General features: G+C 42.2%; 1 protein-coding gene across 6 annotated transcripts in view; it reads left to right on the forward strand.

The window, feature by feature from the left end:
• CDC27 (cell division cycle 27) overlaps positions 1–14,109 on the forward strand; it is a 23,029-nt gene extending 8,920 nt beyond the window's left edge. The window contains exons 4-19 of one of the 6 annotated variants that reach the window (XM_015885817.2): positions 629–754; positions 1,449–1,546; positions 2,064–2,218; positions 2,340–2,554; positions 3,199–3,313; positions 5,363–5,496; positions 5,608–5,707; positions 6,356–6,563; positions 7,630–7,802; positions 8,433–8,585; positions 9,372–9,580; positions 9,791–9,908; positions 10,282–10,410; positions 10,886–10,960; positions 11,851–12,031; positions 12,713–14,109. In XM_015885817.2, the coding sequence (XP_015741303.1) occupies positions 629–754; positions 1,449–1,546; positions 2,064–2,218; positions 2,340–2,554; positions 3,199–3,313; positions 5,363–5,496; positions 5,608–5,707; positions 6,356–6,563; positions 7,630–7,802; positions 8,433–8,585; positions 9,372–9,580; positions 9,791–9,908; positions 10,282–10,410; positions 10,886–10,960; positions 11,851–12,031; positions 12,713–12,795 (2,272 nt within the window). In that variant the 3' untranslated portion in view covers positions 12,796–14,109. Of the gene's footprint in view, positions 1–628; positions 755–1,448; positions 1,547–2,063; positions 2,219–2,339; positions 2,555–3,198; positions 3,314–5,362; positions 5,497–5,607; positions 5,708–6,355; positions 6,564–7,629; positions 7,803–8,432; positions 8,586–9,371; positions 9,581–9,790; positions 9,909–10,281; positions 10,411–10,885; positions 10,961–11,850; positions 12,032–12,712 lie in introns of those variants that run through there. The other 5 variants (XM_015885818.2, XM_015885819.2, XM_015885820.1 and 2 more) reach the window with 5 other exon arrangements.
• The last annotated feature ends 833 nt before the right edge of the window (positions 14,110–14,942 follow it).

Here is a 14,942-nt window from a genome sequence, read left to right on the forward strand (position 1 = left end):
CAGGGATGGGGCATCCACAGCCTCCTTGGGCAACCTGTTCCCGTGCGTCACCACCCTCTGGGTGAAAAACTTCCTCCTAAGATCCAACCTAAACCTTCCCTGTCTCAGCTTGAAACTGTTCCCCCATGTCCTATCACTGCCCACCCTCACAAACAGCCATTCCCCCTCCTGTTTATACACTCCCTTCAAATATTGGAAGGCCACAACAAGGTCTCCCCAGAGCCTTCTCTTCTCAAAGCTAAACAAGTCCAGTTCCCTCAACCTTTCTTCATAGGATTGGTGCTCCAGCCCTCTGACCATCTTAGTGGAAGACTGCTTCTCTTTTAGCATACTGCCTAAAACCAGGCTCTTTTTAGGAAATGCTCTGTGATGCACTGCTGGTTTTGGAGTGGTATGGGGTTTTTCTTCTATTCCCTAATGGAAATATTGGGCTCCCAAGTACTGTGTACTCCACATTGCAGGAGGAATCAATTATTTAATGTTAATTTGCAGGATCTGTTTTGTGCACTGTTTCAAACTTGTGACCACTGACAGTGGATTTCTGTTTTTGTTTGCAGCAGGGTGAAAACACTGGACTGCCAGTGCTGTGAGCCTTGTAACCCCTTTAAACCTCTTGTTTTTTAAAAAGGCTTGCAGAAGGAGAGCAGATCTTATCTGGTGGAGTGTTGAATAAACAGAAAAGCCATGATGACATTGTCACGGAGTTCGGTGACTCTGCGTGCTTTACGCTCTCCTTACTGGGACATGTCTACTGGTAATACTACTTTGTTCACTTTGCCTTTTAAAGCTCAGGGTCTGGGTGGTGGTAGTGGTGGGGTTTTGGTTTTGGTCAAATCAGATGTTAGCCAAAATAAGTAAAAATTCAGCCATAGCAGGGTACAGCAGTGTCAGTTCTGGGGCCAGACCATGCTGCCTGCATGAAGGAATGATAGATGCAGACAGATAATTATGGAAACCATCCAGCTTAGGAATGCAGGCATGGTTTGTCTTTTACCCAGAGCATGAGTGCCTGAAAACAGACCCCTCTCTTGCATGCTCAACGTGTATTTAAGTGTCACGTTCTTAAAACTTGAATCTTGGTCTGTAAATCTCCTGCAGAGAAGCTCTCAAAATGTCTCCCAATGTTCCCACTTTAATGTTTCTGAACTGTGAACGATGAGAAGTTTTGAATAAGGTTTTGTTAACTGTTAACAAGAACAACACCTTTCTAAAAATGAGAGCTTTCAAACCATACCGGTGCTTAAGTAATTATTCCATGGACTGTGTTAAGCCTCCACCTGTACATAACTAGGCCAATTACCTCAATATTGCTCTGTCTCTGTGGCTTGAAAAAAATGAGGGATGTTGCTGTTGCTTTAATGTGTTTTTGTTTTTCAATTCTTCTCCTGGAGAGCATCTCAAACAAAAGTTCTGAAGTTTCCTTATAAACCATTGCATTCTTTTTGCAGCAAGACAGACCGGCTTGCCAAAGGATCAGAATGTTACCAAAAGAGCCTTAGTTTAAATCCTTTCCTCTGGTCCCCTTTTGAATCGCTGTGTGAAATAGGTAGGTCTGCAGAGATGCCTTTCTAATGAAGATGCAATCTACATTGCTGGTTAAATTCCATTTTCCAACTTGCCATCCCCGCACAACAATATGTGTTTTTACTCCAAACCTAGTAAGGAAAATGCCAGCAGAATTCCTCAGGCGTGTTTTTGTGAGTAATAATAGGTTTTAAATGCTTTACCCGTGTCCAGAGCTTCTGTCCCATTTGATGTTCATGACTTCTTACATTTGGGATTTTTACATGTGGGTTTAACAGTCCCGCATGTGTTGGTACTTGCAGTTAGGATACCCTGAGAAACCATGCTTCTGAGAGTAACCTCAGTTGAATAGAATGATAAAACTGCCCAGAGTTTTACAGTACAAGCACACTTTTGATTTCTGTGTTAGGGCCTTTAAAATAACAAAATAGGAATGCACTCTTCTTAAAGTACACTGTCCCTCCATGCTCCTTGATTCATTTTGTATCTTCAGCACGTAAACAGAGGAAGAACATTCAAATCTCCTTCCTATCTTACAGGTGAAAAACCAGACCCCGACCAAACGTTTAAATTAACATCTTTACAGAACTTCAGCAGCTGTCTGCCTAACACTTGCACAACGTTGGTGTCTAATCACAACATATCTCACAGGCAGCCTGAGACTGTGCTGATGGAAACACCGCAAGACACAATTGTGAGTTTTGCTCTAATTGTTGTATTCAAGCAGTTCTTCCAGGTTGACTTTAAAATACTAATTAAAGCTACACTGCATGGGTAACTAAAAGTTGGTTTTCTTGGTTTTTTTTTTTGTTTAGGAGTTGAACAGGATCAACCTAGAATCCTCTAATGCAAAATACTCCTCCTTGAACACAGATTCCTCTATGTCTTACATTGACTCAGCTGTCATTTCACCAGATGCTGTCCCTCTTGGGTCAGGAACTGCTATCTTGTCAAAACAGGCTCAAAATAAACCAAAAACTGGGCGAAGTTTACTGGGAGGACCTGCTGCTTTGAGCCCATTAACTCCAAGGTGAGTCTTTCAGATGGATTGTTTCTACAGGTAGCTGCTCTTCTGCTAGGTTTGGTTTGCGTTGTGCAGCGCAAGACTTGCTGATAGTGCATTATGAACAGTGCTACAGAAGCAAAAGCAAAATGACTTCACTTACTGCTCTTGGCCCTATCGTTCATCTCTTCTGTTCTTTAAACATGCAGTTGGTATTTTGTAATTAGTGTAGGGAAGACCTCTTGATTCACTGTTTCTTATTGCTGCATTAACACTGGAGAAGTCTTGATTCCAGAGTGGATGTGTTCTTTTTAAACTATCATGGAAAGCTGCTCTTAGAACTTTCCTTGAAAAGTGATTCTTTTCTAAAGGACGTGTAAATAGAGGCATCTTCTATATGCTGTTTTAGTTATAGGAACAACTGTTAATACTTGTATTATCCGTATTTGTTACTTGTTTTTACAGGGAGGCAAAGAAAGTTCTGTGTTATTCCTGAGGTTTAAGAACAGATGAGAAATAGATTTGTAAGATGTTGGGGGGGTAAACCTAAATCAATGGAGTGTTTCTGAAGTAAAGCAGATCATCTGGGTCTGTGCTTTGGTCACAGAGTTGTTCTGAGTCTCATGGCCTAATATTTGGACTTAAATATTTGCTCTTCATTTTGTTTTCAGCTTTGGAATTTTGCCACTAGAAACCCCAAGCCCTGGAGATGGATCCTATTTACAAAACTACACCAACTCTTCTTCTGTAATTGATGTGCCATCCACAGGAGCACCTTCAAAGAAGGTACTTTGCGTTCCAGGATGCAATTGCTGTTCTGTGTGTGTACTTTAAAAGGAGAACCCATTGTGCAGATTCAAAGAACTAAAGCCAAACACACTGTAAATGAGTTCTTCGATTGCAATGCAATTGGCTGGCTGTTTCCCTGGCAAAACTTTTTAGACTTTTAAGAAGTGTCAGTTGAAATGAAATTTGCTGTAAAATAGTTTTGGAGTAATGACAGTTTCACAGTTCCCAGAGCCTCAACAAAAAGTTTATTGTGCTGACAACTTTTCTCTTCAGCTGAGCAAATAAGGAAGAAAATGCTGTATTTCAAACAGCATTGTAAATGTTTTCAACTCATCCTGTCACTTCCTTTGGATTGCAAAACAGATTTTTTTTTTTTCATTTTTCCAAAGTTTTGTAAATACACGCAAAGTGTCCCTTCTTACTAGTAAAAACAAGCCCTCCATCATGCCCCTAAATGCTCATTTATCTGCAGGCTGCCCCATTGGAGTTGCTTGGGAGGCCTGAGGGACAACCTGGGGCAGGTGCCATCAGTTCTGTCCTCCTGCACCCAGCAGGAATGTACAGATAATAACAGCTGAAGTGCAGAGGATTTGAAACTTATGTGCAAGCTGGAGTCTGAAAACAGTCAGAACTTGAAGTTTTCACTTCAATTTCTTTCTTTAACGTGGGGTATCTTCAGGGATAACTTCAAATAATACTAGAAGCTTCATCAGCATGCAAACAGTTCCTGAATTCTAGAGTACAGCAGAGATAATTAAAATACTGCTGGTGGTCCGTGGAGAGCTGACTGACTGATAGCAGATTGAAAGGAGCACTCAAAACCTTGTCTGGAAGAAACTACAAATTATCTTATTCAATAAGAAAATGTCGTAGTTGCCATAGTGACAAATGAGAGGTGGAATGTTGATGGCAGTTAAAGAACCGTTTGTTCCTTTCTCAAAGCAAAACCTGAGGATACTTCCATGTATTCCTGTTAAATTCAGAAGTTGCATGTGCCTTTTTGCTGTAGCATTCCCCTGCATTTCATCTCAGTTGTGCTGTATGGTAGATGCAGGGCTTCAGGCAATCAAGTCCTTCTTGCTCCTTTGTTGCTTTGTTAGGTGAGGTACAGGAGCCCCCTGGTGTGAATTTCACTGGTCTCTGCAAATACTTTCTGCCCAGGTGGATCTTTGCTAGTCCCTAAATACAGACACTTAATACATTTTAATAAATAGCTTAGAATTCTGATGCATGCTTTGTCCAATGTAAATAATTACTTGGCCATTTTCACTTCAAATGGCCAAGTTTGCAAACACTCCAGTGTGGCTGTGGCTAGGATGTGCATGACTTAATGGAGGCAGTTTCCTAGGAAACACCTACGTAAATGAATGAAACATTAGGATTGATTCAAAGACTTCCTAATCTGAGTGGGCAAGCTTGCACGCTGGCTGCCTCAGCTGTCCTCAGATAACAAGGCAATGGGAAGGAAGGGAAGGACAGAACCTTTACAAGTTAGATAATCCATCAGCTGTTGCTGCTTTTGCTTGTTGGTCTTACTTGCAGATTCAACTTACTGATTTATGCTGTGAACTGATGTGCTAAGCTGGCACTGCAAACTCTTCCAAAGTCTTAAAGGGAGTAGCAGGTTTAGATGGCGTTCTGTAAGGGCCACCATGGGATGTTAATGGTGGGGGGCTTCTGGATGTGAGTGTGATACAGGAATTCATTCTGAGACTGCTGGGTTGGTTTTTTAACTTCCTCCCTGTGAATAAGGAGCTTAAAATGTGACACTTTTTAATTCCCTTTTATTCTTGCACAAATGCTTAATGTAGTTTCTTGCCACTAGATGGAGATTTCATGTCTCTAAATAACATTTGTGGAGGTTTGGGAAGTTGTTATAGGCAACTTTTTCAGGCAGAGAATGAGGAATACTTTGGGTTCTCCTTACAACTGGGGGGGAAACCTTTGTGGAAATGTTACTTTTCCTCTGGGCACAGTTCAGTAGGCAGAAGAGATTTGCTTTGATAGAAATTGAAACTTGTCAGTGTCATAATAACAAACCTGTAGAAACGTTGTGTTATGCAGGCAGTCACCAGGATCAGCCAGGCTGGAACAAAGTCAGTCTTCTCCCAGAGTGGAAACAGCCGGGAGGTCACTCCAATCCTCGTTGCACAAACACAGAGCTCTGGTCCACAGACAAGGTAGTTGGGTACTTCAGTATTTGAGCATTTTTCTTTAAAACAATAAAACAATTTTTGTTTCCAGAAGAGTGAAACCAAAGTCTTTAACTTTCATGTGCTGTTTGCTTTCAGTACAACACCTCAGGTATTGAGCCCAACAATTGCTGCTCCACCAAACTCACTGCCTCGAAGAAGCTCTCGCCTTTTTACTAGTGATAGCTCCACAACAAAGGTAATGAATCCATGCTTTATTTTTTTTCCCAAGCTTGAGAGGCTTTCCTTACCCATGCCACTGCACTGCCTAATAGTTTCCCCATCTACACATCAATCATAGCAGTTTGTTCCTAAACTCCATCATGAGCAGAAAAATCAGGCTATATGAAACATGCCTTGAATGCCATATGTTCCTTTTCGTTCTCAAGAGTGCTCCACTAGGGGTGGGAAGAAGGTCATGATAAACAACAACAAAGATCTGTACTGGGATGACAAGTGCAGTTGTGCTGCTAGCTGCCAACCCATTTGACAAGGGGCTGTGTTGTGTGGATATGTTTATTTCAGAATTTCTTAGCTGGATGCTTTGCTTCTCTAAAAGCAAGCTGACTTTTTTTCTTGTCAGTTTTCTGTTCTTTAATCAGTGGAGCAGGACTTCAGAGCACAAATGCTTGTGGACTGTGGTTAATGTATGTGAATGTTTGTTAAAAAACAAAGCACTCAGTGGAGTTAGGAGGTGTTTTACTTTTGAACTCAGTTACAGACAGCTGGGCACTGTTGCGAAAGCTGTGAAGAGGGATAAATTCATTGTTACTGAACTTGCAAGTTAATCATGTTAAGTTGAATTAATTTCTTTTGTATATGTGACTTTTGTTCTTTTTGCTTGCAGGAAAATAGCAAAAAATTAAAAATGAAGTTTCCACCTAAGATTGCAAACAGGAAAACAAAAAGTAAAACAAATAAGGGAGGGATAACTCAGCCAAACATAAATGATAGCTTGGAAATTACCAAACTGGACTCTTCCATCATTTCAGAAGGGAAAATATCTACTGTTACACCACAGATCCAGGCTTTTACGCTACAGAAGGCAGCAGCAGGTCTGTTTGAATGTTATCAGACTTCAGTAAGGTCAAACTTTGGTAGATGTATGTCTTCAATCATAGTATGGTTGTGTAGGAGAGGACCTCAAAGCTCACCCACTTGCAACCCTCTGCTGTGGGCTGGCTGCCCCCCAGCAGCACAGGCCAGAATCCATCCTGGCCTTGGACACCTCCAGGGATGGGCAGCAGTGTCAGGGCATCACCACCCTCGTAAAGAATTTCCCCCTCACATCTGGCTTAAATCTCCCCTCTTAGATTAAAGCCATCCCCCTTTGTCCTAGCACTGTCTGCTGTGTGAAAAGTCGTTCTCCCTCCTGCTTATAAGCTCCCTCTAGTCTAGACGGAGGGGAAAATTGCTTTAGTTATGTGTATCATTTCAGTCAACCTGCAGCTCTTCTGTAATTATCAAGATAGTTGGAGTACACTGAACTCAATGTAACTTACAGAGAACTAATGAAATAATAGGATGAAAAAAACAGTGAGCAAACGTATCTGACTCTGGTTCTTATGAGTGTTTAAGATGTTTTCAGGCAGGAACCCTGGAAACTGATTCAAAGGAGTTATGAGTAATTCAATTATCTTAAAATTAGATTTGTGTTGTCTATTCTCCCTTGCGGTTTCCTATTTAAGCACAAATCTTTGTCCAGTTTGACAGAAAATCCTAGACAAGCTATTGAATTCCTCTCTTTTGGCTCCATAAAGTTTCCAGGCAGCGAGCAGATGTGTCCATGGATACCAGACATGTGGAAACTGAGACCTAAAAAAAAATAAGTTTGAGTTGTTGGTGTAAGTGCAGAAATCCACTTCTCCTGAGCGTCACCATTTCTCTGTTCCTGAGTGTTCTGTTGCTGGCTTGAGAAGTTGTCAACACCTGACTTCCACTGCTGTTTAGAATGTTGTGTTGTGAATTAAGAGTGGATAAGCCTGCTTAAGGACTCTTGGAAGATATTCATATGCAAAATTAGGAGCAGTGCCACAGTGTGAAGCTTATGAGGATTAGCTGTTTCAAGTAAATGAATTTCAGCAGTTTTTTCCATTTTTACTTATTGTATTTTTCTCCTAGAAGGTTTGATGAGCCTTCTTCGTGACATGGGGAAAGGTTATTTAGCCCTGTGCTCATACAACTGCAAAGAAGCGATAAATATTTTAAGCCATTTGCCATCTCACCACTACAACACTGGCTGGGTGCTGTGCCAGATTGGGAGAGCTTACTTTGAACTTGCAGAATACATGCAGGTAGGAACTGCCTGTGGTTGGTTTTGAGTCTGTGTCAGCAGTCGTTGTTTCCTGAAGTTGAGTTGTGCTTCAGATTTCTTTTAATGCTGAAGTTACTTCCTCTTGCATCCAGTCCTGGGAGTCTCCCTTTGCCTTTCTCCATCTTCACCCTCACTTGGGCTGATGCAGCTGTTTGTACTGCAGTGCTGTAAATAATCACTGAAACAATTCAGGTTCCAAAACCAGGTGTTCTTCTCCCCCCCCTTATTTAGTTAATGGAGATCCATTGATGACCTGGTTCCCTTTGCAGCTGAGGTGATAGCAAACTGCTTCACAACAGAAAAAAGCAGCTAAGATGAATCCAGCCGTTCAGCTCTTATTCTCTCTGTTGCCCTGACAGTTGTTGTGCTTGTTTCCTGCAGGAGTCACAAGCAGGGAGGGCAGCTGGAATTCTGCTTGGTCTAACTGTATTGGAGTGCAGTCATTTCCTTTGGTGGGGAAGATAAAAATACAACAGGACTTGTAGCTCTGCCTCATGTTTGCATAGCAAAGAATTCTCATTCTGGACATATGAGGCTTCTAACTTTGATCTGTGTGCTCTGTTTGAGTGGGTGGAATTGCTGTTGTTTGATTTCTCATTTCCTTTCTTAGGCTGAAAGGATATTTTCAGAAGTGAGGAGGATTGAAAACTACAGAGTAGAAGGCATGGAGATCTATTCAACTACGCTGTGGCATCTGCAGAAAGATGTTGCTCTGTCAGTTCTTTCAAAGGATTTAACAGACATGGATAAAAACTCACCAGAGGTACAAAATGCTGTGGTGCTCAGTGAGATGAGTAACTGTGTGCGGCACAGACAGTGACAGGGAACAGAACTTGGACTGGAGCTGGATTAGGATTTCATTCTCACTTGAGAAATATGAGGTGAAACTGGAGAGGGAGGTGGCAGGATTTGCCTGTTGAGCTGATGATGCCTGAAATGGCTGCTTGGCGTTAGAATATCAGCTTATATGGGACACGTTGTGAACCTTTAATCTATTAATGGTGATTTGAATCTGTATTGACATTGTTAATCCAGGAAGATCATGGGTTGATCAATTGTCCCTGCTGATGCCCACATGTAAAGATAAGGGATGTTTTTTCTCATATTATCTTCTAACTGCTGTAATTCACTGGCACTCATATTTCCTGCACAACTTGTACAACGCTGCTTGAAAATATTTTTATGCTGAAGTCCGTTGAGCTGGTATTATAACATGCACATGACATGCAAGCAAGCTGACATGTGCCCCAATAATAAGTATGTATGTGTGTGGAGGGGATATAAATCTGCTCTTGACAGAGTGGGGGAAGCTGTGGAGTCTGTTGGGATTTTCTGCTGGAGATGAACCTATTCAGGTCATTCTATTTTGTACTAGAGGAAGGAGGACTTAGTGAAGCAACTGGTCAGTACTGTTAAAACTGTTGTTTATAATCTAGTAGCAAGTGACATAATTGCATAGATCAGTGACAGAAGATCTGTTTAGCTCAGACTTGGTCATTCTGCAGGTTGTGAAATGACACTTCTAACTTAGAATGCTGTTTTTTATTAGGCATGGTGTGCTGCAGGGAACTGCTTCAGCTTGCAACGAGAGCATGACATTGCAATCAAGTTCTTCCAGAGAGCCATTCAAGTTGATCCAAACTATGCTTACGCCTACACCCTTTTGGGGCATGAATTTGTGTTAACAGAAGAGCTAGACAAGGCATTAGCTTGTTTTAGGAATGCAATCAGAGTCAACTCCAGGCACTACAATGCATGGTAAGTCTTGCTTCATCCCCCTTCTGCTGTATGTGATATGGAGCACCTTTGGGAGGAATAAGCTGCAAACGCTGCTGTGAATTTTGTGAGACTTTTCTGTCATTGAGTCATTTCTAAATATGTGCCACTTCTACCAGTCCATATTTGCTGATGACAATTAGTTTATTTAAGATGCACTCTTATTAATGGAACTGTTTTTCCTTTTTGCAGGTATGGGTTGGGAATGATTTATTACAAACAGGAGAAATTCAGTTTAGCAGAAATGCATTTCCAGAAAGCACTTGATATCAATCCTCAGAGCTCAGTCTTACTGTGTCACATTGGAGTAGTAAGTAGATTGCGCTCAGCTCTCTCCTTGTTATGTTCTGATTTGCCTCTGCCCTTTACCTGCAACCTTCCTGAACTTGAAGTGCAAAAACAAACAAAACAAAGTTCAGAGGATCTATTAGAGGATCTTATTGCATGAATGAATAACCGTGGGATTGTGTCAGAAAATAAATCCTCTTTTCTCCCTCCCCCCAGTTGCTTTTAGCCAGTGTTGAAATGGCTTACTGACTCAACCTGATAGCATAGGCTTACCTGTGAGAAAGCTTGGTTTCTTTAAGACTCAGTAGGAACAGGTTGTAAGTAAACGTAGCAGCACCAGTCAAATTTACTTTATTCTTTTCCCCTTTTGAGATTTTATTCCTGTTCTGTTACAGGTCCAACACGCACTGAAAAAATCTGAAAAGGCTTTGGATACTCTAAACAAAGCAATTAACATCGACCCCAAGAACCCACTATGCAAATTCCATAGAGCTTCTGTACTGTTTGCAAATGAGAAATACAAGGTAAGATTTGATGCACGTAGACAACCTTAGATTATCTGTTACTTGCTACAGCAGCGGATGGGGATGCAGTGATAAGCATTAAGGCTTGAAGCATGAGTAGGAAGAGCCTGAGGCAGAGCAGCTAATAAAGCATTTGTTTCAAGAAGTGCCACCTTCACTGAGCAGGAGATTAAAAGTCAAAAGCAGAGGATACCTGTGAGCAGGAGAAAAAAAATTAGATGTTATTATAGGAGACCAAAGCCCAGCGTATTTATTCTGTGCTTGTAATAATTGGGCCATAACATTCTATAGCCATTAAAGGAGAAACTAATGTAAAAGAAACTTGAGGTGCTTCTGATGAGGCCGTACTGTTGTTTGTGGTGGAGTGTGCTGTATGTCAGTTGCGAGGTTTGCATCAGCTCTGAGTTGCAGTTCAGCAATGCAATAACTGGCTGCTGGTTGCCAGCTTGTGCTTATTTTTTTTCTTCCTTTTCAGTCTGCTTTGCAAGAACTTGAAGAACTGAAGCAGATTGTTCCCAAAGAGTCTCTTGTTTACTTCTTAATAGGAAAGGTAGGTGAAATTTCACTGTGTTTGTAAGCACTTTGTTTTCCTTCATTGCAGAAACGTCTGCTTAATGAGGAAACTTGAAGCCTGTTGCCAAGCTGTTTACATTTGGGGCAGCATTGTAAAATTCACAGAGCCTTCAATAAGACTTGCTGCATATAATCTCACAGCTCTCCAACGTAACAGCTTTCAGCCTTAAAAGACTGGAGCAACCTCAAGCTATTTTTATAACCACCCAAGAAAAGATAACCCAAGCTCCTGTTGTCTTCTTTTACATCTGTTGTCTCAGAGGAATTCATTTTAGAAAGCAAGAAATGGATCTTTATTGAGATCTTTAACTGCAAAGAGGTTGCAGTAGTTAGAACAGCTTTCAGGGCTAGGCTGACTATCAGTCATCTGTGTTGGTTATTTGGGCCTGGAGATGTGAAAGTGTTGAACCATGCTCAAATGTATAAATGTATTAATATTGCATCAGAAGTGCTGAGTAAGTGTCTGTGGGGTGCTTTTACTCCTCCGTGTCTGTTTCAGCTGATGGCCTTTGCAAGTGGGTTACAGAAGGCGATATCCTTCTGTATCAGTTTGGGAAGTGGGAAATCTTAATGAGGCTGTAGGAGTTCCGAGGCTTAAATTACATCTGAAGAACCACTTCCTTATGTTCTTGAATCTGTTGGCTGCTAATTTCATTTGATCACTTCATTTAAATTTGGGCACTTAGGCAGAAACACTCATGCACTTTTTCTACATGCTTTTGCTGTTTCCCTCTGGACTTGTGTAATAAATGTTTGAATCTACTCTACTGCTTCTCATATGTGTTAGTTAACTGTGACTTATTGTGTTTGTTGTCCAACCTTTCACACAGCACCTTGTAAACGTAGCATTTCATGCTTTTATTTTAGGTTTATAAAAAGCTGGGGCAAACCCATTTGGCCCTAATGAATTTCTCCTGGGCGATGGACTTAGATCCCAAAGGAGCCAACAACCAAATTAAAGAGGCTATCGATAAACGTTACCTTCCAGATGACGAGGAACCAATAACTCAAGAAGAGCAAATCAGTGAATGTTATCCCTATGAATCAGGTTTGTATTTTGCATATGCGTGTTCTGCATCCCTAAATCTTCACCTGGAAAAGCTGTTAGGGTGTATATCATAGTAATTCCTAGTGGTCTTGTCCCACTGTGCTTTCAATATGGGGAGCTGCACTGCACTTCCTGATGTGCCAGGCTTTCCTCTTGCTGTTGAGGTTGGATTACCTGCATATAATCTGCATGTAAGGCTGGTGCACTTTGTGGGCTGAGTCACCAGAAGATGGAGACAGAGTACTGGAACTTCAGTGGCAGTCAAATGATGGAGCAGAGGGTGGGAGGTTGGGGGAAGCCCCGTGACTTAATCTGTCCTATAAATATAACTGAAATAAAAGGTGTACGTTTGGATCATAAGTGATCACAATCACAGTGCATTGATGTGGTGGGTAACAGGAGCGAGCATCTGTTAAGTGAAGGAGACTGCAGGTTTTTGTATTTTGTGATCCCAATTCCTTTCTAAATGCATTTATTTCAACTGTATTAAGCTAGCGGGGGGTCACCTTATTGCAATGAAAAGACCTTATGGCTCCTTAAGCCTTTTGAGGGAGGGGGATGAAGGCAGGAGCTCAGTTTCACATTGATGAGGTACCAACATGTTGCTGCTGTGCTGCAGTTGGCTGTGCAGGAACTGTAGTCAAGTTTTGACCAATTTTGTGTTCTGTTTCTTTTTCCAAGTTGGCACAGACGAATCCCAAGAGAGCAGCATGACGGATGCAGATGACACACAGCTCCATGCAGTTGAAAGCGATGAATTTTAACCTCCAAAAAGCCAACATGTGGGCTTGAGTGTGTGACTGGTACTGTTGTGTTCTCCCTTTCCTTTGCGTCCTGGGTCTTCACATCACTGAGCCAGCATTGTCATGAATTCTCCACTGACACCATGAGTTCACCGCTCAGACTGTGCACAGAATTAATGGCAGTGCAATATTTGGCTGCTGCTGAGGTTGACTTGTTGGCTCTTATAAGGAGGAAATGCTGGGTTTTTGGTTTATTTTGGACTCCCCTTTGCTGGAAAAAATATCATGGAAGAGACGTGCGGGTTGCTGTAACGAAGCCAGTAGATGTGGGGGCAGTACTAATGAAGCGGTGTCTTGTTCCTTTCCCAGAAGTGTGTCTTAGTTTGGTTCTTTCTTGGTGAGCAGAGTGCTGAACTTCATTTCCGAGTTCTTTGAGGACAGTGTTGACAAATGCTGTTAAAGACTTTTGCATATTGTAGTGTAACTTAAATGCCAGGGAATGTAAATGACCTTAAAGCTGCAGCATCTCCAGTGAACAAACAGAGCGTGTGTGCTCAGGGCTGGGGCTGTCAGACCATGTAACAGCACCCTGTGTCCCTCTTAGAGTGCAAACCTGCAGGGATGGGGACGTAGCAAGAGAATCACAGTGCAGAATCACAGCTTTCACGGAGAACTTTCATGTCCTTAACAGAGACTTAATTTATTCACCTAGTTTCTAAGATGTCTTTACTTTGTACGTTAAACAAGTCAGCGGTGCATTGCTCCATTTGTTTTTTCATACACCCCCTTGAGTTGTTCTTCCCGGTGTGAAAATAAACATTAATAAAGGGGCAAAACCAAGAGAGAGAAATGCAGATACGACTTAACGTGGATCCACCGAGCCCTTTCCCTGCAGTGACTGCCTGCTGCTGAACCAATCCATGGGGAAGACCAGAAGCCTTAATGCAAAATCAGAACCTTACAGTCGAATGCATCAGGTAACAATTGCCTCAGATCGGATCCTTTTTAAACCAGTTTTGTAACGTGTGGTCCAAGCGGAGTGCAGAGATGTGCAGTTCTCTGTGGTTTTGGGTTTGTTTTAAGCTGTTCTTTGAGGTCCTCGGAATCGCTTTCTCTCTATAGGATTATAGACCCCTTCCCTCCTCCCTGAGGCTGTTTCTGTGTGAAGAAAGCTGTGCCACACTGAGTCCAAAACGACCTTTCTCTGTAGTGTTTTGCAGCAACAATTGGTGCCCTTTATGCAGTGATGATAAAGAAAGTGTATGATAAAAGCAGTTTTAAAGAGCGATTTATGCATAATAAATTGGGAATGATATAAATTTCATAGCAACATAACTTGTTGGTGTCAGCCTTGATCTTTTTGTTGCTGTCTTGTGAAGGGTTTCTCTCTGTGCATTAAACCATAGCATTGCACTGTGCTCCATCACAGCTCCTTGCTGTTGTGAGTCATAGGGACACATTTATTGCATGAGAAATAACCCAAAGTGCAGCCTTTGTGTTCTTGGACAAGCAGAGGAAAGTGAGCTGAGCATCCCCAGCATTGTGAAGGTCCTGAAAGGTGAAGAATAAACACCCCCCCCTCCACTGATGGAGGCAGTGCCTGCATCTGCCCTGCCACAATGGATGGAGTCTTTTGGTTCCCAACCCATTTTCTAAGCAGAAATAATGAGCTTCATCCCCAGGAGCTCCTCAGCTGCAGCAGGTGAGTCTTTCCCTGTGTATGGGAAGGAACACCGAGTGCTTCCAGCTCCCAGAGCAGCACCTTGCTTGGTTCATCTCCTTTCCATCCTCTGCTGCTGCTCTGACTTCCCCCAGGAATTGCTGCTTGTTTTGACCTGAGGCTTAGGAAGCCAGGGGGCTCCTTCCCTCCTGTGGCCATTGAGAACAGTTACACAACAGTCATGAACTCAGCTGGGGTGCTGGATACTCACTGAAGATTCAATACTTGCATCTGTCCCCATGTTTATGTGTACATCATACCTTTAAAATGGGCTTTTATAGAAGAACCTGAAGTTGGAAGCAGATTTAGCAGCTTTCTGCCCCTATGAGCTGCTGTGTCCTGAGCTGGGGCTGCAGGTTTTCTGTTGTGGGCTGTGTGAGCCCTCCCAGCACCTCAATACTCCTCAATAAGGGCAGCTGTGAGTGCTGGGTGCTGCAGGAAGGGTCTC

The sequence above is a fragment of the Coturnix japonica genome, chromosome 27, assembly GCF_001577835.2.
Source record: "Coturnix japonica isolate 7356 chromosome 27, Coturnix japonica 2.1, whole genome shotgun sequence".
Classification (NCBI taxonomy): domain Eukaryota; kingdom Metazoa; phylum Chordata; class Aves; order Galliformes; family Phasianidae; genus Coturnix; species Coturnix japonica.